We start from the raw sequence: 23,827 nt of genomic DNA, 5'->3' as shown, positions 1-23,827 counted from the left end.
CTCCATAAAAATAAACTGATCGTGTCTTCGAACCATTTAATGTTCATCATTTGTGTTCAAAAGAAATAAAAATAACGAGTACGAATAAAGTGAGAGAAAAAAAAGAAGAAAACTTATCATTTATTTTGGATCGTTATTTCATGATGTTCTTAATTATTACGTTATCTACGAATGGTCATTTGCAAATATGAACATTTATTTTATTGTCGTCATTAGATATTGATATCATCATTTTTTTTTCTTAAATTTTGTGACAAAATATTTTTTTTTTTTTAAAAAAAACCTAAAAAAATAAAGATTTTTTTTTCTCTATTGTCATCATCCATTATTGTGGTCATGTCATCGTCATTTGTGATAATATTAATAAAAAGTTTCACGATTTTATTTTGATGAACAAAACAAAACTGATAAAAATGATTGGCAAGTTTTTTTTATTGCATATTCTCGATAATATCATTATTGTAATGAATCAATGAATGTGTCTGTGTTTACGTATAATGTAACGGTATGTCACGAAATTGGAGCAACTAATTATTGTTTTTTTTTGTACTGTTTGTAACGTTTAACCAATATTGTCATATTGTGACTGTAAATTTTTTTTTGTTTTGGTCATATTATTATTATTCGATTCTCGATATGGAACGATGATCATTTCTTTCTTTCTTTTTTTTTTGCTTTTTCATCCTTGATCCTTGATTTTTAAATTTAAATTGAAATTTTTCGTTTCATAATATTAATTTAAAAAAACAAAAAACAGAGACAACACCTTGAAATTGAATGAATTTTTGTTTCTGTTCTTTTTCTCAACACACACATACACACACACACACACATACACACACACACACACACACACGCACATGACATTTGACATAAATTAATACTACAAACTATTAGGTGATAATAAAATGAAATCATGAAACCAGAAAATTCCGGAAAGAAAAAAAATAGAAATTTGTGAATGTAAATTAATTAAAAATTTAAAAAAACAGCTAATAATTTTCTGTTCTGATGATTTGACTCCCTAATCATTTTTTTCATTGATGAAATTTTTGTTTCTTTGTTTGATTGGACAGAATTAAAATTGAAAAAAACTAAATTGATAAGAAGAAGAAAAAAAAAGAAAAGAAGTAGAGCGAAAAAAATAATAATAACGAAAAGAAAAAATATCGAAAAATAAAAGAAAAAATTTCGATAATATCAACAAGAACAAGATGTACAAGAAAAAGATTTTGGATAAAGATTGAAAATCAATTAACACCGTCTTCGTCGGTGTTTGATCAGATCAGAAAATCATGAAATTCAACAAAACAATCAATAAAAACCCCTTGTAATAATAAAAAAGTTCTTACCGTACCGCTAAAATCAATCTATATGAAACATCCATACATCAATGATTAGCATATTTTTCAACAAAACATTACAGTTGGCAAAAAAATTTTGTTATTGTATCGATCATATCAGATGATAATCATCATCATCATCGTTATTATTATTAAAAAAAACAACAAAACATTGTGCTATTTTTTTCGCAAATAGGTTTAAGGCCCCATTCATCATTTTTTGTTTGGTGTTTGGTTATTGTTATTGTTGTTGAAATGATTATAATCAATGAAAATCGGTAGCCAGTTTTTTGTTGTTGTTGTTGTTAATTATTACTATTATTCACACCTTTTTTTTCGGTTATCCACCTACTTATCTAGCCAACCAAAATTGTTATTATGCTTCTGTTTTTTTTACACAAACACACACATATCAATTTTAAGTTGATCAAATTCACAATTTGTGGTCAACACACCTGAAGGTGATTAATTAGAGCTGATAATAATTATTATTATCATCAAATTTTGGTAGAACGTGGCTACCATCACAACCACCTGGACATCAATCTATTTTCTTCTGTTTTTTTTTGTTGTTGTTGTTGTTGTGGCCATCAATTTTCGGTTTGTTTTTTCTGTACAATTTGTAAGTATATTTGATCTTTGTGTGTCTAGACTGTAGACTTTTGACGACAACAATGGCGAATCAAGTATCATTCCTCAGATAATAATTATTATTTGACATTCGAATTGGTGGCTAGATTTTTTTTTTTTGATTTTCACAACCTAACACCTTTGACTTTTTTTTGGTTCGGCGACCCTAGGATCTAGAGTTTTTTGTTAGTGAATGATGGCTACTTGTTTTTGATCATTATCATCATTTAGTATTATTCTAATTATCACATGTGTAACTATAAGGTTTGCGTGTCATTGTAATAATCATAATCATCATCATCATTTGGGTTTGGGATTTTTTCTAAAAATTTTTGAAAATCCAAATGAATGGCAAAAATTCTAAAAAAAATCTCATCCAAAAATGATCAATCAATCTATCATTTGATCGATACACACAATCATGTGTGTCTACTACTGTAAGCATTCACGACATTGGTCCATGATCAGTCATGAATGCTTACATTCTTACCAATAATTTATGTTGATCATCAATTGTGTTCACGATTTTTTTCTTTTTTTTTCTATTTGAAAATCCGAATATTCATTGTCCAATTATCACCTATGTCTGTAGCTTGGGGTCGCAGTACTCATCATCAATAATGATAATTATCATTACCATTTAACAGTGACTTTATTTTAGAGGCGAAAAAGAATTTGTTGTTTTTTTCTTTTTGATTAACTTCTGATTGATTGATTGACTGATTAGCTTTTTCATATTCTGATGATGATGGTTAATGGTCACGCGTTCAACCTAATGACACACGGTGACCATTACACTTATCATTATCGACTGGCTTTGACTTAATCGGGCGGTTTTTTTTTCTTGTTGTTGTTGGCAATTATGATCACACCATCATCATTGAACAACATATATTTCAACACCTTTGACCTTTTTGAACGAGTTGAATGATATCAAAATATCAAAAAAAAACTGTTTAGCCATTGGTTCATAGTTCATTATTATTATCATTACTGTTGTTGTTATTGTTGTTGTTATTTTTATCGTGTCATCATCATCATCATTATCATGTATCTAGCTAACATTTGACTTGAATTCATCCTCTATCCCCCCCAAAAAAAAATTAAGTGAAAAACTATTTTTCCTTTGTCATCTTTAGCCAGATTTTTGTATTTATAGTATCGAAATAATATATTCAAAAAATCATTTACAAATTGAACTTGTTTTTCCTTGTGTCTTTTTTCAGGTTAATTTTTTCTCATCTTTGGCAGAAAATTCGGTTAATGTTTTTTCGTGAGAATCATCTGTGATCAGGTCAGATCGAATGATAACGTTGGTCCATAAATGATTTGCTTACTCATCATCATCATCATCATCGATTTCTCATTATCGGTCATCGATAAAAATTATTTTATATTTCATCTTTAGAACAGCTAAAAAAAGGAAAAAACAAGCAAACGGAAATGATATTGATGACAACGATGACATGACATGTTGATTATGATTATTCCGTTATGTCATGATGGTGTCGATTTGTTGCTTTGTCGTTCATCCATATTTAAATATCAATTGATTCCCATGAATGAATTGTCAAATTTTAAATTTTTCTCTTTTTTTATATCATTATTGACCACTATATGATTGGATTGTTTCCTTTGTAGATTCTCGATATCGATTCCGGCCATTAATTGTTGTGTATATTCAGAATTGAGCCAAATCATCATCATCATTATTTTGAAAATTCAAAATGATGATGATGATTTATGGCAATTAATTGATTTTTTCCGGTGGGAGTGGGGGGTTGAGAAAAAAAAATGAAGAAAGCTTTCTTTTCTTATCTTGTCAATCATTTTCCAATTTCCAATAGATGAAAATGTTTTTTTTTTCATTTTTTTTTGTCAAAAATATTACTTTTTCGATAACAACAATTGTTTTCTTATTTTTTTTTCTTTCAAATACTAATCGATCGATCAATTCAATCCAATCATCATCTGAACATTTGTTTCAAATTGTTCTACGAACATTGAATTTACAGATTCGAAAAAAATTGAATTTAAATCGGTTTAGCTTGTATGATTGAATCACAATCAAATCCTTCATCTACACAATTGCCAAACATTTTTAATCGAATTTCCAATAACTTGAAATTTGATTTCTTGATTTCCCTCAAGAAATCGATTGATTAGTTTATTGTGACAGTGTGTGTGTGTGTATGTGTTTGTAATATACATGTCAAATATGGTTACCATAACAATTTTGAAATACAAATGTCATTTTGTCAAAATGCTTGTGATATATTACAATAATAATAAAATGACAGACAGAAAATTCAGAAGAAAGATGAGATGAGAAAAACGTAAATCAAGCTCCGCCTATCGTTCTCTCTCTCTCTCTCTCTCTCTCTCTCTCTCTCTCTCTCTCTCTCTCTCTCTCTCTCTCTCTCTCTCTCTCTCTCTCTCTCTCTCTCTCTCTCTCTCTCTCTCTCTCTCTCTCTCTCTCTCTCTCTCTCTCTCTCTCTCTCTCTTCGTTTTGATACATTTAAATATTAGAATGAAAATGCTCAAACTTTGAAATCAAATAATCGCGCGCACACACACCTGCGTATCAAATGTAAGTCTCTTTCTTCCTCTCCCTCTTTTGATTCTTTTAACAAAAAATTACATCATCAATTCAATTTCAATGATATATTATCTTTAGTGTTTAATAAATGTATATGTTGGTGTGAAGAAGGTGAAAGAAACAAAAAAAAATACAGGTAATATGGAAAATGTTCTTCTTATCAGTTCAATTGATTGAATGATTGATTGATATGAATTACGACGAATGATCGAATCGAATCGAATGATTGAATTCGATTTGAGCAATATATGTCACACACAATGTATATATATGTGCATTTGTAAATTTGCCCTTCCCATTACAATTATATTATAACCAATCGTATTTAAGGTAATGATGATGATGATAAAATAAAATAAAATACAATGTGCACACAAAACACTTGGTGAGAGAATGTTGTTGTTGTTATTGTAACATGAATGTTTAACCAATGTGTATGAATATGTGTGTGCAAAGCACACATAAGGCGTAAGCATTTATTCATTGAAGTCCATCCCAAAAATATATATACTTACCTTATACTCTATGATGAACATTGGTTTTCTCTTTTTCACTAAAATTGGTTTTGTTTTCTTTTTTTTTCATCATCATCATCATCATCATCATCACATAACCACAAACATACACACACACACATATTTTGACATGTTGATTTGGTTTTGTGTTTAGTTCTCAATTTTTTTTTGTTGTTGTTGATGGTGTAGTAGTTTGTCGGTTTGTTATTAACGTCGTTTCCAGGTTGTTATTCATAAATGATTGCTCTTTTGTTATGGTAACACATACACACACACACACACATACACACTTGAATTGTGTTATGAATGATGCTTGTTGAAGAATATAACGAAATCAAATCACCGATCTACATATATGATCATCATATAACCATATGTGTTTGAATTGATTACACACTGAAAAAAAAACTTGACTTTATATCGATTGATCATTGATTGTTAAGATTATCTTCCTCACCCGATTATTAATCATGAACGACTGATTTTATTATAAATTAACTTTTAAAAATTTTTCATTTGATCTCAACATTGATGAATTGTGTGTTTGATTCAGCCTTGAATATAAAAAAAACTTTGATTCATATTCCAGTTCCTATGTTATACATTTGTGTGACATTTGCATTCTTTGATTCCGTATTTTGATTGCAAGATAGAAAAAAAATATCATCTCATTTTATTTCATCGATATTGCATCAAACAATCATAATAACAACAATAATCATCGATTATTCGAAAAAAAGAGAAATATTAAATGTAAGTTAACTACATTTTTTTTTTTAATTTTCAAAGTTTCCCACGATTCAATTTAACAAAATTGAAAAAAATACAAAACCAAATTGAATTGGATTTTAATTTTAAGGTTTTGTTCCATTCAATTCAATTCGTAGTATTATTATTACAATATGACGCCCATAAAATTAGCTTACACACACACACACACACACTAGACACCTGAATGTATAGTTCATACGACTCTTGTGGACAATTGAATGTGGAAAAATTTTTTAAAATTCAAATCACTAAATTCACAATGATTATCTTTCCATTAAATGTTATCATAATCCAAACAGGTGTATGTAATATTTTGGTTGAGTGTGTGTGGCATCGGTGAATAATCATCATAATCATTCAAGCTGAATCCTGTATAATAATAATGATAATGATGATGATGATGATGTTCACTGGCATGTAATTATTGATCACGTTCAATTTTTTCCTATTTTTTTTAATGATACAATCGAACACAGGTAAATCACACGCACAAATAGAATGTGGCTGTTGCAAATAGAATAAAAATTATTCGCATCAATCGTTTTATAGTTGATTTAAAGAGAGATTATTGATCAGATGGTGTTTGTTTTGTTTTTCAGTATCTCTGTGTTTGTGTGTGTGTGTGCCATATGATCAATTTTTTTTATTATTTACCAATATTCGATTGATGATCACAGATGCTTGAATGTTGAATCGTGATCGATTGGATTGTTTCATTTTTTTTTTTGCTGGTTTTCACAATCGAAATTTATTTGAATTTTTTTTTTTGTTTATCCGAAAAAATTGGCGTGCGTTATGGATGAATCTTTTGTCTTTTCTCTCTCTCTCCCTCTCTATTTGTATTAATTAAGACATTTCATTGAGTGTGTGTGTGTATGTGATTGATGAGATTTGTTTGAATTTTAATATTTTCATTGATTGATCATTATTATGGATACATTGTTCAAATCTAACTAAATTAAATTTTTTTTTTCGAAAAATATTTATTTCAAAAAGACGACAGAATTCCAAAATCAATGAATGAATGTCAATTTGAAATGGTTTCCTTCTTCTTCTCTGTCATCGTTATTATTATTTTAGAATTACAATCAATCAGTAGGCGTGTGTCCATATTGATTTGACATGATTGACAAGATGTCATCAGTTATGATCAGTGAACACATACTTGATCGACACACACACACACATCAACCCAATACAAGTCAACCAGACATAGATGATTAGAGAGAATAGGTGATAAAAATAATAAATTATTAGGTTATAAAGCTTTTTTTCTGTGCAAAAAAAACATGACCATTTTTTGAAATTTTTCATGTATTGAAAATTGATTATTGCAAAATAATAATAATGATAATGATGATTATTGATTCCTATTGAATTATTGAACAATTTTTTCGAAAAATTCATGGTCGATTGCTGGTCAAAGTCGGTCAGTCAGTCAGTCAATCAACATAAGGTGTAAGGTCAAGGTTCATACCATTATATATTTTTTTTAGGTAATTGTGTATTATTCATAAATGGGAAGAGAGAGAGAGAGAGAGAAAGAAAAAATTTTAGCTATGAATTAAATTTCGGTTTCTGGTGAGAGAATCAATAATATTACAAGTAGATATAATTCGAATAGATAGGCAACAATAAACAAAGCGTTTTGAATCGTTTTGAATGACCATTGTCTATGCTGTTTTTTTGTGAAAAAAAAAATTTTGACATTCTTTTTCTTTTGCCAAACAATAAACTTATGATGACCTCGATACGGTTAAATATGATGATTCTATGATGTTTTTTTTTTTTTTTGCTAATCAATGTGCAATGTGCAATCACATTTTATTGTGTGGTGATGATTTGGAACCTTTTCTAATCTGAGTGAGAGAGAGAGAAAACAATTTCAATGATCAGAATGGAATATATTTTTAAATTTGAATTAAATTTTTGCATTGACAAACGTTTCCTGCCCAAAGGGAGGTCTAATCGTTGTCCAGGATGTTTTCCATCATTATTTTTTTTGTTGTTATAATTAATTTAATTTCAATTAATTAACAAAATAAAAGAAAAAGAGAAAACAAAAATTAAAAAACAATTTCTGTTTTTTTTCGTTGCGGCATGATGAATCATTCAAACATTTGTATCTGAAGAGATCCGGTTTCCACGAATGATGATTATTCATCCGATTCAATTTTTTCTCCATTCAATCAATCGAATCGAATAGAAATTGAATCGAATTGATTAATTAATTAAATTAAGTAGAGAATAAAAATCATTAGCGTAGCATTTTATTTTCTGGTTTTTTTTGTTGTATATGATCTCCTTGTGTTTGTGTATATGTGTTCATGTGCATCTGGTATATGGTGAAACCAATCAATCAATTATCGATTCTCTCTTTCCCTCAATGTATAATATCTATTAGATTTCTACTTCTTTGTCTATGTGCATATATCAATAACAATCGTGTATTATGGTAAAAATGAACCACCACAACCACCTGTTCATCAATTGTGTTTAAATAATAATCATCATCAATAAATATATATAACCGAAACAACATTGAACATCCTTGTCAGTGTTGTCAATATGTGTATGTAATGAATAAATTTTCATCTTTTATATTCCACTAATAATAATAATAATGAATAACAATTGACAATGAACATAATAATATTCATACATCATAACATATCACTATGCAATGTAATGTATGTTTGTTTTTTTCTCTTGTGATAATTTGATTTTTTGTCTTATAAATTATAATCATATCGATTTAGTAGTCCGTAAATTTTTACAGAAAAATAAACAGAAAAAAATGATCATTTAACACGCACCACTCATCAATCTCAAATAAGGCAAGAAAAAAAAATCAGAATCATTCTCTTCGAGGTAGACATAGAAACAGAGAAAAGGTCATCCACATTAGTTGTATACATATATAAAGGATCTCAATATATCTTGAACGAAAAAAAAGGTTAATTTAATTTACAATTTCTTTTTTTTAAAAAAGAAAGAAAAAAAGAAAGAAATGCAAAATAAAAAGAAAAAACTATGAACAAAATCAAAATTGCTCATCCATTTTCATCATCATCATCATACAATAAAAAAAAATAATGCTCATGATAATTGGTCATTGTCACATATACATATGATGTCATCTGAATACGAAATACATTTTGAATCATTTGTTTCACGATTCTTTATGATTATATTAATATATGAACTTTTTTTTTCTCGTCATTTTCTTAGTGTACCATGTCTACTGTTTTCATGTTATAATAATAATAATTATTTTTTGATTGTGCTCGAAATTGTCACCATTCAGTTGATGATGTAATGATAAGTTTCATTTGGAGCTTTATAAATAGGAAAAAAAAACGTTTTTCTTTCTGATGACATATACTGTAATGTGTGTGTGTTTATTGTTTAAAATCATTGAACAGTAAACACACACACAGATGGAATCGTACTTAGTTACCAGTGTTTTAAAAATTTGATTTACGTGATTCTATTGTTGTTGTTTTTTTTGGTTTTAATCATGATGATGATGATGATGATTTTTTTTCTTTTCTCTACTTATTCATTTCATGTGAATCATAAGATGTTTGTTTGGTCATTCATATTCACAAGTGTTCATTCTTTATATAATCTTAATATTCTGAATGAATTTGGTAATCAAGTCACATAATTTGTTTGTTTAGATGATGATTTAGTGAAGAAAAAATGGTCAAATTGTTTTAGCTCAAATAAAAAGGTCAAGTGTGTGTCTTAGTGTCTTGGTCTATTACTACTACTGCTACTACTGTGAAAAAAAATGTAGTTGATTTTTTTTCCACCTGTTGTTTGTGTTTATTGTTGTTCATTCACCTGAAACACAACAACAACAACAACAATACCAACGATATGATAAACATACACACACACACACATTTTGTGACTTTCTTTTGTTCATGTGTAACTTTTGATGATGTTGACGAAGAAAAAAAGTAGATTACGCCCAAAATAAAAATGTCAACAAAAAAATGACACGTTCCTAATGTTCCTGTGTTCTTAATGTTGACGACGACGACGGCGAAGACGATGATGATGATGATAATAATAATATCATTATCACCCAGTATTTTAAAGGAAATATTTTTTTGTTTTGTTTTTTCTGTTGTCATAATAATGTGAATCAAAACCACCGCCCAATATCAACCGGCCAAATGGCCATTTTATCATATAGTGAATGCGTGCGTGTGTCTATGGTTTTCATTCACGAAAACGGCAAAAATTGTTTTTCTTTCTTTCTTCTTCATCGATTTTATATTGTTCATGATGCATAACCGATGAATGAATGAGGATTGATAAGTTTTTTTTCTCGTAAATTAAATTTCACAATTCTACATTACCAGAATCGAAACCAGTAATGCAGCAACAACAATAACAAAGAAAAAAAATTCATTTGCCAAATTATAATCGGAAATGTCATCATCATCATCATCATTTCAAGTGACAAATTTTCGTTGATGATTTCAAATGACATTACAATTATTATATCCTGAATGAATGATGATGATGATGATGATGATGATGTCTTTTTTTCATATATATTCCTCTCATTTCAAGGTCAAAATTGTCATTTTAGAAAAACAAAAATCTTAATATTTTTCTTTTCTAAAATCCATTGCTAATGATTCCATGTCGTGTGTGTGTGTATGAAGGATTGTCAATTTTTTTTTTTTTTTTTGATATAATTTATCTAGAATGAGAATTACATCTTTTTTTCTCTCGGTTATTAAAGGGTTTCGTAAACCCATGTTTCTTACCTCTTCTCTCTCTTTCTCTCTCATCAATTTTAAACACAGATTTAATGTCCCCATGATCCTAATGATGATCAAAGATTCATTATCAAATGAACATTATGTAATAATGTTTACATTAATTAACTTAATCATGATGATGATGATGATGATAATGAGATAATGTAAGGATGAAGAAAGAAAGAAAAAAAATTTGAATTCAAACAAAAAAAAATAATAAAAGAATTTTCTCATTTGAAATTCATTTAAATCAACATAACTAAATAAATAAAACATTTTGCAATGAAATAATTTTCAAAAAAACGTATGATAATTATATCACAATTTGTTATGAATCATGTCCAAAATTTGTTCAATCCTCATTATCATTGAGAGAATAATTTTCGGTCATGAAGAATTGAAATTATTAATCGTCTTTTTGAGCAAAAAAAAAACAAAACAAACAATGATTACGATTACGAAATTTAACGTTTTGTTTGTTAAATAAAAAATTATTAAATTCTTCTCTTTACTCAATTGATGTTCATGACGAATTCAAATCACGTGAATAATGGCCAGTTTTAAATCAATTGACAAATGAAAAAAAGAAATGATTCATTTTTTTACTGTATGCTAATCATAATAAAAAAAAAGTCAAATGTTTTTTAAAAACAAAGGTCAATTGCTACTTAAGATAATCATAATGAATTTCATTATATAGCTCATTTCAAGATTGGCCACCGCACACTCCACCTACACACTTACATTTGGAAATTGATTCGATGAAAAGAAAATAAAGATTATAAAATAAAACACATTTTTATGAATGTTGATGGCCATTGGCCAGTACCATATTAGCAGAAAAAAAACAAGTGCTCGATATTGCTGCCTCAAGCTTTATGGTGGATTACAGAGAAATGCCGAAAAAACACATTTTTTTATTTATTATTATTTAGCAGCAGCAGTAAATAAACAGTTTTTCTTTTGTTAATATAAAAATTCGGTAATGGATGAAATGAATTGAAATCAATTTACGCAAAGCAATAAGTATCAATCAAAATCAATCAATCAAATTTTGAAAAGAAAACAAAAAATGACTCATGATGATGATGATCAAGTTACAAGCAAAATTTTTAATGTATTAAATGCATTTATTTATGGATGGATTATACATGTTATAATTGCATCTCTTAAAGATGTTCAAAATGTTGTTATTGCTATGATGATGATGATGATGATGATGATTAGACCACTTAAATTTCGTTTTTTTTCATCATCATCATCATCAACATCCTTATCATCGTTTCTCACAATTTACCATCATTACATTACACACACACACACACGCTTCTGGTTGAGAAAAAAAAACACCTCATAAATCATAATCGTTGTGGTGAATAAAATGAATGACATTTGACCTTTTTGTTTTTTTTTTTGAAAAAGAATTTTTTTCTTTCTTTTTATTCTGCAGATATTTGATCTAGGTATGGGAAGGAAGAAGATTGTTCATAATAGAACAAAGAAATGATTATCATTAGGTTAAAAATTAAACGTATTTTTTTTTGAATTTCAATTTTTAAATGATAAGATTTGTATAATTGAAATGAAACATTTTTTATTTACTAAAAACAAAACAAAACACCGCCCATAAATTTTTTTTTTTGTTTGCATTACCATATACCTGAATATCTGATCATTTTGATTGATCTATTTACGCACACACACACACACACACAGTCTATTACTGTAAGCCGATATCTAGTAATGAATGAAAATAAATAAATCAAAAAAAAAACTCGCTTATGAATAGAATCGGAATTGTCAATTGTCAGGTGGTTTTTTTTCTTTGCTTTTTGGGCACATTTTTTTTTCACTCTCTACAGTTTAGCGAAATGAACTTTCTTTCTTTCTTGACCATCATCATCATCATCATCATCATCATTATCATTCGTTTTGTTATTATCAATCTATCCATCTATCAATCAATCTAGTCTTTTGCTTGATTGCTCACATTTTTTTTGGGACAACTACAGTCCAATCACCTTAACATAAATCATCAGAAGAAAATTGAATGAATAGAGAGAGAGAAAAAGAAAAAAATTCGCTTTCAAAATTGAATTTGCTGTTTTCTTAATGAGAAAATAGTGAAATCATATCACTTACTTACTTATAAATGCCTGTTGATGGTTTAGGTATGGTCAAAAAAATTTTTCACAATTTGAATATTTTATTAGAAAGTTCATGAGCATGATCTGAAATAATCTTTGAGTAAATCAATTCAATCTACACACACACATGCTCAAGCAATGTGAATGAATTTGACAGAGATTGACAAAGTTTGTAAAAAGTTTGATTATTTTTTTAAGTTAAAGATGGATAAGTTGTCATTGTAGAAGAATTTAAAATCTTTGATATCTCCATTTTCAGCTTTAAATTGAAAGTATGTAAAAAGAAAAAATTTGTCTCATTTGTCACCTGTCTTATATTCTATGTGTTTGTGCTATATATGTAAGTAATGGTCATTGGTGATGGTGAAATTGATGAAATTGTTTATCATGTTGAATATATGTTTCACATGGTAACTATGAAAATCAATTTTAAATTTTAGTCTTAAAAAGTAGATTATGGTGAATATGCATGTTCACTATATGGTCAGGTTTATTGAAATGTGTTAAAAAAAATATGAAAATTATATGTTTGTAGCTAAATAAAAAAAAACGCGATTGTGTTTGTTTAAACTTTATGATGATAGTTCAGATAAATTCAATGATATTTTGTCCAAGAGAAAAAAAATTTGATATAATATGCACCCATTGAATAACTATTATTTTTTATTACTTGATCAGTAAGAATTTCAAATAATGATAAAGAATGAAGATAAAGAAAATCAACTTTTAAACAGGTAAAGATCAGGTAAATCACACACACACACAGTGAACATCATTAGCCATCACATATTTGAACACCTTCATATATTTTTGGTCAAGAAGATAATTTTGATTCTTTGTAACAAAAAAAAGAAAAATTTTCCTTGATCATTCAATACTGATAAACGGACATTGGCCATTTTCGGTTCAATTTTTTTTAAAGATAAAGAATTGCGACAACCATAATAAACACCAACCAATGGTCATGATGATGGTGATGATCATCATCATTATTATATAAAGAATGATGAAAATTTTTTTTTTCATTCATTTCATATGATGATAGTGGTGGTGGTGGTGGTTGTTGTTGTTGTCGAATGTTTTTTTGATGTTTAAATAATTTATTTTTTTTCATCTTTTCTGACCTTGATTGATGGATATTTGTGGCAAACTATCATCATCAACGTTATCATCATTGAAAAAGCATTTACCCTGTTTTGGTCAATGATTTTTTTTGCTCTTTCGGCTTGTGATTCATTCTTTGATCATGATGATAATATAATGGTGTAATGGTAATGTTCAATGGGATGAAATTCAATGGTGATAAACATTGAATTTTGGATATCTCTCTCTCTCTCTCTCTTACTTACTCAACAACAGACAACAAGCATCATCAACATTTATGCACGATTTTCACCCTGTTCAAAAGAACGCCCATTATCATCATGGTTGATCATTATATTATTGTGAGCACCCATTTGGATGAAAAAATTTAAAATGAAAAAAAGAATTCTAACCACAAAAAAAAGAATTAGATGAAAAAAAAAACAAAATGACTATTTGACCATTTGGCTAACAATCGATCTCGATCAAAATGATGATGATGAGGATGAGGATAATGGTAATGGCGGCTTTCTGATAATGATGATGATTAAGAGAAGAAGCTTGAAGTGAACAATTTTTTCCATGTGTACAATTCATTGGGTGATGATCAACTTTGATGGATCCGAATGTCCAACCATCTCTTTGTTGATCATCATCAACAACAACAATAAACAATCATCATCATGACAAAATAATGGTATTCTTTGTGGATAATATGATTATTGAAGAGCGGCATTCTGATTTTGAATTTTTATTGTTTTTTATTTATTTATTTATTTATTTATATTCATTTTCATTGGTTTCGAATCGATCGACATTACCGACATTTCATTTTTGATCAAAATGTGTGAATATCAAATGTTAAAAGAATAGACAATGATTGAATGAATCTGACAATTGTTTTGAGCAATGAGAAAAAAAACGAAAAAAATTTTTGAAATTCTTTCAATGATGCTTATCATTTTATGAATTTGCGTGTTTATGAAATTTGAATTCGATTCGATTCGATTCGAAATCGATGGCAATGTTGATAACAATGATAATAAGACAAAGATGGATTATAATAATCATTTTGAGAAACAAAACAAAAAAACTTGAAAATATTCAAAATATAAATTCATTTCAATGAAATCATTTGATTCATATCGAATCTTCATTCAAACGTTCGATATCTATTATTACACAAATGGATATATGTATATGTGGTGTGTATATTTATAGCCCTACACACACACACACACAAAATCAAGATTGAAATGACGATGGTTAGCCAAAATAATAATAGCCACGAACAATGATGATTAAGGTTAGATCAGGTTTAAGAATAGATTAGGTTAAAAGATATTATATTCGATTATTAGGTTTTGAAATGAGATAAAGACAAAGATTTTCGTTATTGTAATCACCACCTGTACGATAAAGATGATGATGGTAGGCCACGATTTTGGATCATGGTCAAAAAAAAATGATTGAAAATGATCATTTCTTGAAGATGATGATGATGATGATGATGATATAATGATTGATGCTAATTTGATTCGCTACCATCATCATCATCATCATAATCACATTTCATCACCAATCCACTATAATATATTACATACTATATCATCATCCAAGAGTCATCAGAGAATTTTTTTTTTACTGATAAATGAATTTCAGCTGATGATTGGAAGTAATTTGAACCCAGCGTTGTTTTTTCCATGTATATATTCATTGTGTTTTTTAAATCGATTTTTTTTTGTTTGGAAAATTCAAGAAGCTCATCATGATCATCATGAACTTTTGTTTTGTTTTGAGCTTTGATAATCATCATGATGATCATCGAGGATGTTGTTGTTGTTGTTGTTGTTGTTTTATTTTAATGAGTTTCATTTTTTCTCTTTCTTTCTTTCATTTTGTTGTTTTAAATAATTAAATGCGTTAATGTTTTCTTTTTCTTTGGATGATAATAATCATGATTTAATCAAATGAAAATAAAAAAAAAATTGATTGGTCAGTAATAAAGTAACCCAAGTGTGTGTCTACGATTCTTCGAGCATGTTCATGGATTCATAGCGGAAAATTAGAAGAAATTCAATTTTGTTTTTTGTTTTGTTGTTTTTTTTACAGCATCCGTAATCGTGATCAATAACGCCCCATATATATATTCAACAAACATGATTTTGTTGATAATTTTTTTTTTATAATTGATTTTTTGTTTGTTTCAAAATTTGCATAGAAATTGTTCATTCCGATACCTGAGATATATATCCGTTATTTATACAACCTGACTGATCGAACGGATAAACCAAACATGATGGACATACGAACTGCTGTTGCTACAAATATTACTAATGTTGATCAACATGATAATGTAGTTGATCAATCATCACCACCACCACAACCACCAAATCAATCACAATCAATTAAATCGAATCTGAAATTCAATATCGATGGATTAATTGGTACTAATAATAAGAATATGGATTTGGATAATCATAATCGACAACGACGTCGACAACGATCATCATCATGGAATCGTAGTCGATCATCATCACAATCATCGTGTACATCGATTCAATCGAAAACAATGAAAAAACGAATAAAGCGAAATTCACCATCACCGTCACCGTCATCATCATCATCATCATCAGATTCTCGAATATCAACACCGGAAATGAAAATATCAAAATCAAATATTGTTGATGATTGTGATGTTAATAAAAATCCAAATGAATCATCATCACAAACACAACAAAATCAAAATAATCATCATGATGATGCTAATGATGATGATGGAGAACGAACCGATATTGATCATAATAGTTGTGATCAAAATGATGATAATAATGATAATTGTTTGGATCAACAACAACAAAAACCGGATTTGGAAACAATGACAATGTTAATGAATAAATATTCATCAACATCAACAACAACAACAGATCGACAACAACAACAACAACCCCAAATGATGTTACCATTGATGATGGATAATATAAAAGCGGCTGCCGCTGCAGCTAATATACAATTGGCCGTTGCCAATCAATTCATACAGAATGCAGCTTTAGGCAAATTATTTGGTAAGTAGCCAGATGTCCGATGTTTGTGTGTGTGTGTGTGTAATGATGATTGAGGCGTGTTTGTATATTTTTTGTTGGCTATATTATGAATGAATTTTTTTTTTCATTGAAATTGAAATTCAAAAGTTCCGGTGTTATATATTATATAATGTGTAAATTGAATCGATTTTTAATTATCATCCTGTTGATTTTACAAGTTTTTCTTTTTGATCTAATTATTTTTATTTTTTTTTTTAAATCATCATCATTATTATTATCAGGTCGTTTTGATCCATCATTTTCAATGATACAGCCGTCACCATTTTCATCATCATCATCATCATCAACAACAACAACAACTACCACTACTGCAACTAGCAATCAACGTTCAGATATTAATGTCGGCAATAGAAATGATTTAAATTTAACAAATACTTCATCATCACCATCACCACCATCATTATTATCGAATAATCATAATTTGAATCACCAAACACAAGCACATGCAATGGCACAAGCATTTTTTCAACGAATATTACCCGGTGTTGGTTCTGGTTTACAAAATAATAATTTTTTACCACCAGGTAATAGTATTGGTGGTGGTGCTGCCAACACATTCAATACATTGAATCCATTTGTTGGTATTCCACCATCACATCATCATCATCAACAACCACAAACGGTAGTCGGAAATCATCTTCCACCACCACCACCACCACCATCATCATCATCAACAGCAAATATGCCGCATCCAATACCACAACCGGCTATATCACATCAACATCCATCAACAGTAATTGGTGGTTCCAAACCAAAAGTTGCTACACCTGCTGTTGTTGCAAAAATTGAACAATATAAACGTGAAAATCCAACCATATTTGCATGGGAAATACGCGAACGTTTAATTTCTGAAGGTAAACGATTTTTTTTTGTTTTGTTTTGTTTTTATTTTTGATATTGATGAATTTAATTTTTGTGGTTCTATATTTTACAAACGACAGAAACGGTTGATCGATTCGATTCAAACAAATCGATGTGTGTGTATGTGTGTGTGTTTGTATCGAAAAAACAGAAATGCTTACCTCTCTATGTAGTTAGTTAGTTGATAGCACATAGGCATTAATTGTTTGTCTCACCATAAGTGACAATTAATTTAAATGTGTATGTGTTTGGTAAGTATAAATGAACGAATGAGACACACGTTTCCTGTGTTTTTTCTTCTCGTTCATTCGTTCATTTATATGTGTGTGTGTTTGTGTTCCCAGACAATGAAAACAACAACAATTTTGCTATTTTCAGTCACACAAACATAAATTCTGAATATTCAAATTCATCCCCGCCTAATTTATGTGATACAATTATAAATCGTAAATACCGTAATAATAATAGTCTGATATAATCGATAATCTTAATGATGATGAATGTATGCATGTGTATACCCGACATTAGAATCCAGTGAAAAACAAAAACAAAAACGGTAGCCAAGGAAAGAAAAAGAGAAACAAATTGTTTTTAGCCAAAATCGATCAAATGGATGATATCGATCTTTGTTGTTGTTTTTTTTTGCTGTTTAGATCGAAAATAACCGATAAAAATAGGCTGTATAGGTCATGTACGCTAACTGACAACTATCCCTATGAATTATGAGCTCCACACACACACACACACCGGTGAAAATTTTTTTTCAATTCTCATTTTCAAAATCAATTTTCGTTTATCTCATGTGTCGTTAGTAGACGAGTGTGCCCTAATTAGATTGTAATATTTCTTTTCAACTCTAAGTTAAATATGCATATTTTTTTGTGAGGGGGTCTCAACGCAATTGTTCTTATCATTTGGACCACCATCATCATCAACAATCGAAATAGTATTCGAAACAAAATGGACAAACACAAATTTTCTTTTTTTTTTGTTTGTTTCGATTTCACATTTCGATCAAATTGATTAATTGCCCAATTGTTTTTATCCAAATGCAATATCATATTGATCTATGATCTTAAAAATCAATCAACCTGAAAGAAGATCAAGTATTCATATTTGATGTATTTTATTGTTGTTGTTGTTGTTGTTGTTTCACATACACAGTGTTTGACTGGATGTTGTTATATTCGGATTTCGGGTTGGCTGATTTTTTTCGTGACGATGATTTATACCTGTCTGTTTGTGTGTGTGTATGTAATGAAAACAAATATTTTACTTTTTTTCAAGTTGATTGAATATAAATCAACATTAAACATTTGACATTTTGAAAAATTATGACCACCATTTTTATATTGATTTGATCAATTGATTTGATTGACATGAATGAATATATGTCATAAATTTAGACCTATATAATATTTCTATCAGAATGAATGATCATGGTTATCGCAAATTGTGTTTATATTTAAAGACTTTTGAGAGAGACAGAGAGAGAGAAAAAGAAAACACTAGTCAAACTAGTTATATAATACTGTTTTGTTGCACAATTCACATCACAGGGAGCAATATATATTTATATAGAGAGGGCGTAATCGATTATAATAATTTCTTTCTTTTGTGTTTGCTATTCATTCTATATCTTTCACTGTATTCGTGTGTGGGTATGATCATCATTATTATGGGTAATTGTTTAAATTTGGCCAATCCCCGGTGTATAACAAATCACATTATTCGGGAGCCATTGAACAAATGAGATCGCTCTTTTTGAATGATCCTATAAAATGATTCTATAGTTATTCTATAGTTAAAGACTTCCAACCCCCCCCCCATCACTCACATTTTTGTTCCAACCTTATAGAGTTATTGAAAATTTTTTTTAAAATTCAATTTTTTTAATTCAAATAATAATAGGCGTATGTACTAACAGTACAGCACCATCGGTATCTAGTATAAATCGTATCTTAAGAAATCGTGCTGCTGAACGTGCAGCCGCAGAATTTGCACGTAATTATCAGATTGCAGCTGCTGCTACGGCCGTACATTATCAACAACAACAACAACAATCATCACCAACAACAACAACACCTGTATCTGTGAATTCAGCCACCCCCACCACTACCACTCCCACACCTAATGCTGTAGCAGCAACAAATCCACCATCCGGTCCAAATGGTATACTTCCGGCAGCAGCAGCAGCCGCCGCCGTTGCAGCTACAGGTGTTAATCCATTATTAGCTGCTTCAAATCCATTATATGCAGCATGGATGGCTGCAGCTACATTTGGACAGACGAATGGTGGTAGTGAATCACCAAATGGTCAAACAACAAATAAACCACCGATAATACCTATGCACTCATATCCAAATGGCGATAATTTTCAAATTACACAACAGAAATTAGCACAATTTCTTCCACAACAACAATTACATCAAATGTTAGCAATGGCAGCAATGGCTAATAATGGAAAATTATCACAGAATGATCCATCATTGATGAAACAACAGCAACTACAACAGGAAAACAATGTTAAACAAAAACCATTATGGAATCCATCGATTAAAACAGACGAATCACAACCATCATCAATGAATAAAGGTAGGTTGCTATTTTGTGTTTATGATAATATAACTATTCAACAATCACTAAATTGTACATTGATCATTATCATCAGTATCATGCAATATGATGATCAATGATCAAATTATTTTAATTAATCCAAATCATTCAAAAAAATATTCCTAATTATTTAGATTCCTACTTTTTTTCAAAATCATTTAGACAATCTACAACCGGACATCAACAACAGCGACGACAAAATCGACGATAATCGTCATCGTGATCTAGAAAATTATGAAGATAGTCATAAAAATAATAATGATAATAAAAGACAAAATGGATCAATTGATTATCGATCACCATCATCACAATCACCGGCAACAACAGCAATGAATATATCATCACCCGTATCATCATCATCATCATCATCATTATCACGTTCATCATCACCAAAATCGGCAAAAAAATTAGATGAAAATAAAGAATCATCATTATGTAATGGAAAATCATCACCATCGCAGCAACAACAATCTCCTGAAAATTCGATCCAAGATTCATTGCTATCAAATCGTCATGTAGCGACATATCCGAATGCTGCCCATCAACCATCACTACCATTGCTGCCCCCACCACATCCTCATCATTTAAATGCATTTGCTACAGCTATGGGCATCAATAATCCTGCAGCAGCAGCCGCTGCTTTTGCTGCTGCTGCTGCCGCAGCTGCAACTGGACATGATCCAACCGGAAATCCCGCTATATTAACCGGACATCCTGGTCATCATCATCATTCTCATCATCATCATCATTCATTATTATCAGCAGCGGCTGCTGCAAATGCAACAAAATTTCGTCGTAATCGTACAACATTTTCACATGAACAATTAGAAGTATTGGAAGAAGAATTTGAACGTACACATTATCCATGTGTAACAACACGTGAACGTTTAGCACAGGCTACATCATTATCTGAAGCTCGTGTACAGGTAATTGAAATAACCAAAAAAAAAAAAATTTTTAAAATTTTGGAAAAAAGCCACAAAACTATCAGTTAGTTATAAAAATAGCTTAAAAATCGAATAATAAAAATTTTTCAGGACATTCAATCCATTTCCATCATCATTGAATCATTATCGTTAAATCCATTTGTGATCGGTGAATTTTCTTGTTTCGATCTTGATGATGTTGGAGTGATTGTTTATTGAAAATAACAAAATAAAAAAAAAATTTCCGTATCAAAAATAGGAATTTTTTTTTTAGTTGAAGATTGCCATCTTTTTGACAATATGATGATCATTTCATTTGAACATCCGTAGTAAAGTATTCCTGTTTTCATCCAGTTCTGTTCAAAAATGATCAATTTAGTTTACAATAAACGAAGAAAAGGAAAAAATAAATCGTTTTAAAGAAAAAAATCCAATGATCATTTCCATTGTTACCGATTCGATGATCATCATCATTATCATTTTTTTTTTACTTCAGCCAAATTTTAACGGAGTTGACTTGATGATGATGTCCAATGGGCGCACACATTGTATGAGTGTGTCATTGTTAGGTTTGGTTGAATTTAAATATCATTCAGGTTTCTTGAAAAATCGAGATCATGATTATAGCTGAATGAAATGTGTGTCCGATTGGGCGACCAATAGGAGATTATCATCATCATCATCATCATTAAGATCATTATCTTATGATGTCTTTGGTGTTTTTCGTTGTTTTGGTCAGATCGATTAAGTTGTTTTTAATATTATTATCATCATTATCTCTTTGAATGTAGTTGCACGATTTTTTCGAACAGCAGCAGATTTATAAGATCAAACTAAATTGTATAACTGGATGACAATAGCGCCCATATATTTCAAACTAAATTGGTCGTAAAAATGCGATTATTTTGGACTACATTCATTTGAACGATTTTTAACATCATGATGAAAAAATTGTGTCATCAAATGAATTTCTGAAAATATATGAAATGACCATTATCCATCCGTTGGCAACAGTTTTTAAAATTAATCTTAATTGTTGTTGCTTGATTGATTGATTTTATTCTTATTATTTTTATTTTCGTTTCATAACAAAAAAAAATTCAGGTCTGGTTTAGTAATCGTCGGGCTAAATGGCGTCGTCATCAACGTATGAATGCAAATCAATCGAAATACATTGGTAGTGGTGTTGGCAACGAAAATTCTGATGATGGTTCACCTGATTATTATCGACAACAACATGAAAGTTATTATATTCATGGTGAATCGAATCATTCTTCATCGAATGGTTCACCACGACAACAAAAACAATCATCAACAACAATCGATGATCATAAACGACAAAGACGACAACGACAAAATGATTTTAATGATAATGATTCAATAATTGATGATGATGGTTCAGAATTGATGATTGATATGACATCGAATGATTCTTGTGATTCATTCGATTCATTTCAACAACAACAACAAAAACATCAACGTCGACGATCATCAACAACAATAATCGATAATAATAATCAAATGAATGGACAAAATAATGTCGATTCACCATACCATATTATAAACCACGATGATGATGATAAATCCATCATAGATTCACCACCACCAAAAACAACAGAAACATCAACATTAACAACATATCCAACGACGACTAATCAATTTGCTGCAGCAATGTTTGGATCTCCTCATAATCATCATCATCATCATCATCATCATAATTCTCATCTATTTCCACATCATCCGGGTATTTCGATTCCAATTCCTACTTCCACATCATCATCATCATCATCATCATCAACAACAACATCAACACATCAAACAAATTCAATAACAACAGCGATGAATCCATTCATTGGTTATGGTCCCGGTCATTTAGATATATCATTATATCAATATAATCAGGCATTATTAGCTGCTGGATTTCATTCGAATCCATTTTTAAAATTTACACAATCAAATTCATTTGACTCACAACAACAACAACAACAGCAACAACAACAAATGAATGGTGTGGAAAATAATAATTCCACCAATAATACAATCAATTCTGCTTTTAGTAAAGTTAACTAATTTTATATTGTACACCATTTCATACATAACAATAATTATTAATTTTATTGATTATTGATAACCAATTTATTATTACTTTATCAAGTGCTAGTCACAAATTTTTTCTTTCTCTCTCTCTTAATTCTTCATCTATAATTGATAATCAATAATTCAATTACAATGTAATTTGGTAAACATTATTATATTCTGTACAATGTAGCTGTCCACTCTTACCCTTTCACCTCTTTCCCAAACCAAAAGTAAACCAAAAAAAAAAAATTTGTCATTTCATAATTATACATTTTTTTTGGTGATTGGAAGTGAAAACAAAAATAATGAATGTTTGATAATAATTAAAATAAATAGGACTAATGATTTTGAAATAGGAATCGATTCAAA

At 29.4% G+C, this 23,827-nt stretch overlaps 1 protein-coding gene across 2 annotated transcripts; it reads left to right on the top strand.

Moving 5' to 3' along the window:
* The first annotated feature begins 1,716 nt into the window (after positions 1-1,716).
* On the top strand, positions 1,717-23,819 carry LOC124500563 (uncharacterized). Of its 2 annotated transcripts, none has more exons than XM_075729893.1 (6): positions 1,717-1,965; positions 16,094-16,937; positions 17,198-17,830; positions 19,749-20,432; positions 20,616-21,379; positions 22,484-23,819. In XM_075729893.1, exons 2-6 carry the CDS (start codon positions 16,169-16,171, stop codon positions 23,447-23,449), a joined length of 3,816 nt encoding a protein of 1,271 aa, XP_075586008.1. In that variant the 5' UTR covers positions 1,717-1,965; positions 16,094-16,168; the 3' UTR covers positions 23,450-23,819. The 2 variants fall into 2 exon arrangements, with proteins under 2 accessions (XP_075586008.1, XP_075586007.1); XM_075729892.1 differs by lacking the exon at positions 1,717-1,965 and adding an exon at positions 5,496-5,840.
* Positions 23,820-23,827: the final 8 nt, after the last annotated feature.

Source organism: Dermatophagoides farinae, chromosome 4, assembly GCF_024713945.1.
Source record: "Dermatophagoides farinae isolate YC_2012a chromosome 4, ASM2471394v1, whole genome shotgun sequence".
Classification (NCBI taxonomy): domain Eukaryota; kingdom Metazoa; phylum Arthropoda; class Arachnida; order Sarcoptiformes; family Pyroglyphidae; genus Dermatophagoides; species Dermatophagoides farinae.
This window is presented reverse-complemented; position numbering and strand designations above follow the sequence as displayed.

What these genes read in the sequence shown, in the direction of transcription:
- LOC124500563 (XM_075729893.1), top strand. Translation starts at nt 16,169, where the DNA reads ATGATGGACATACGAACTGCTGTTGCTACAAATATTACTAATGTTGAT. An exon ending in AGCTTTAGGCAAATTATTTG is followed by an intron (nt 16,938 to 17,197) that starts GTAAGTAGCCAG and finishes TATTATTATCAG; the next exon opens with GTCGTTTTGATCCATCATTT. An exon ending in CGAACGTTTAATTTCTGAAG is followed by an intron (nt 17,831 to 19,748) that starts GTAAACGATTTT and finishes AAATAATAATAG; the next exon opens with GCGTATGTACTAACAGTACA.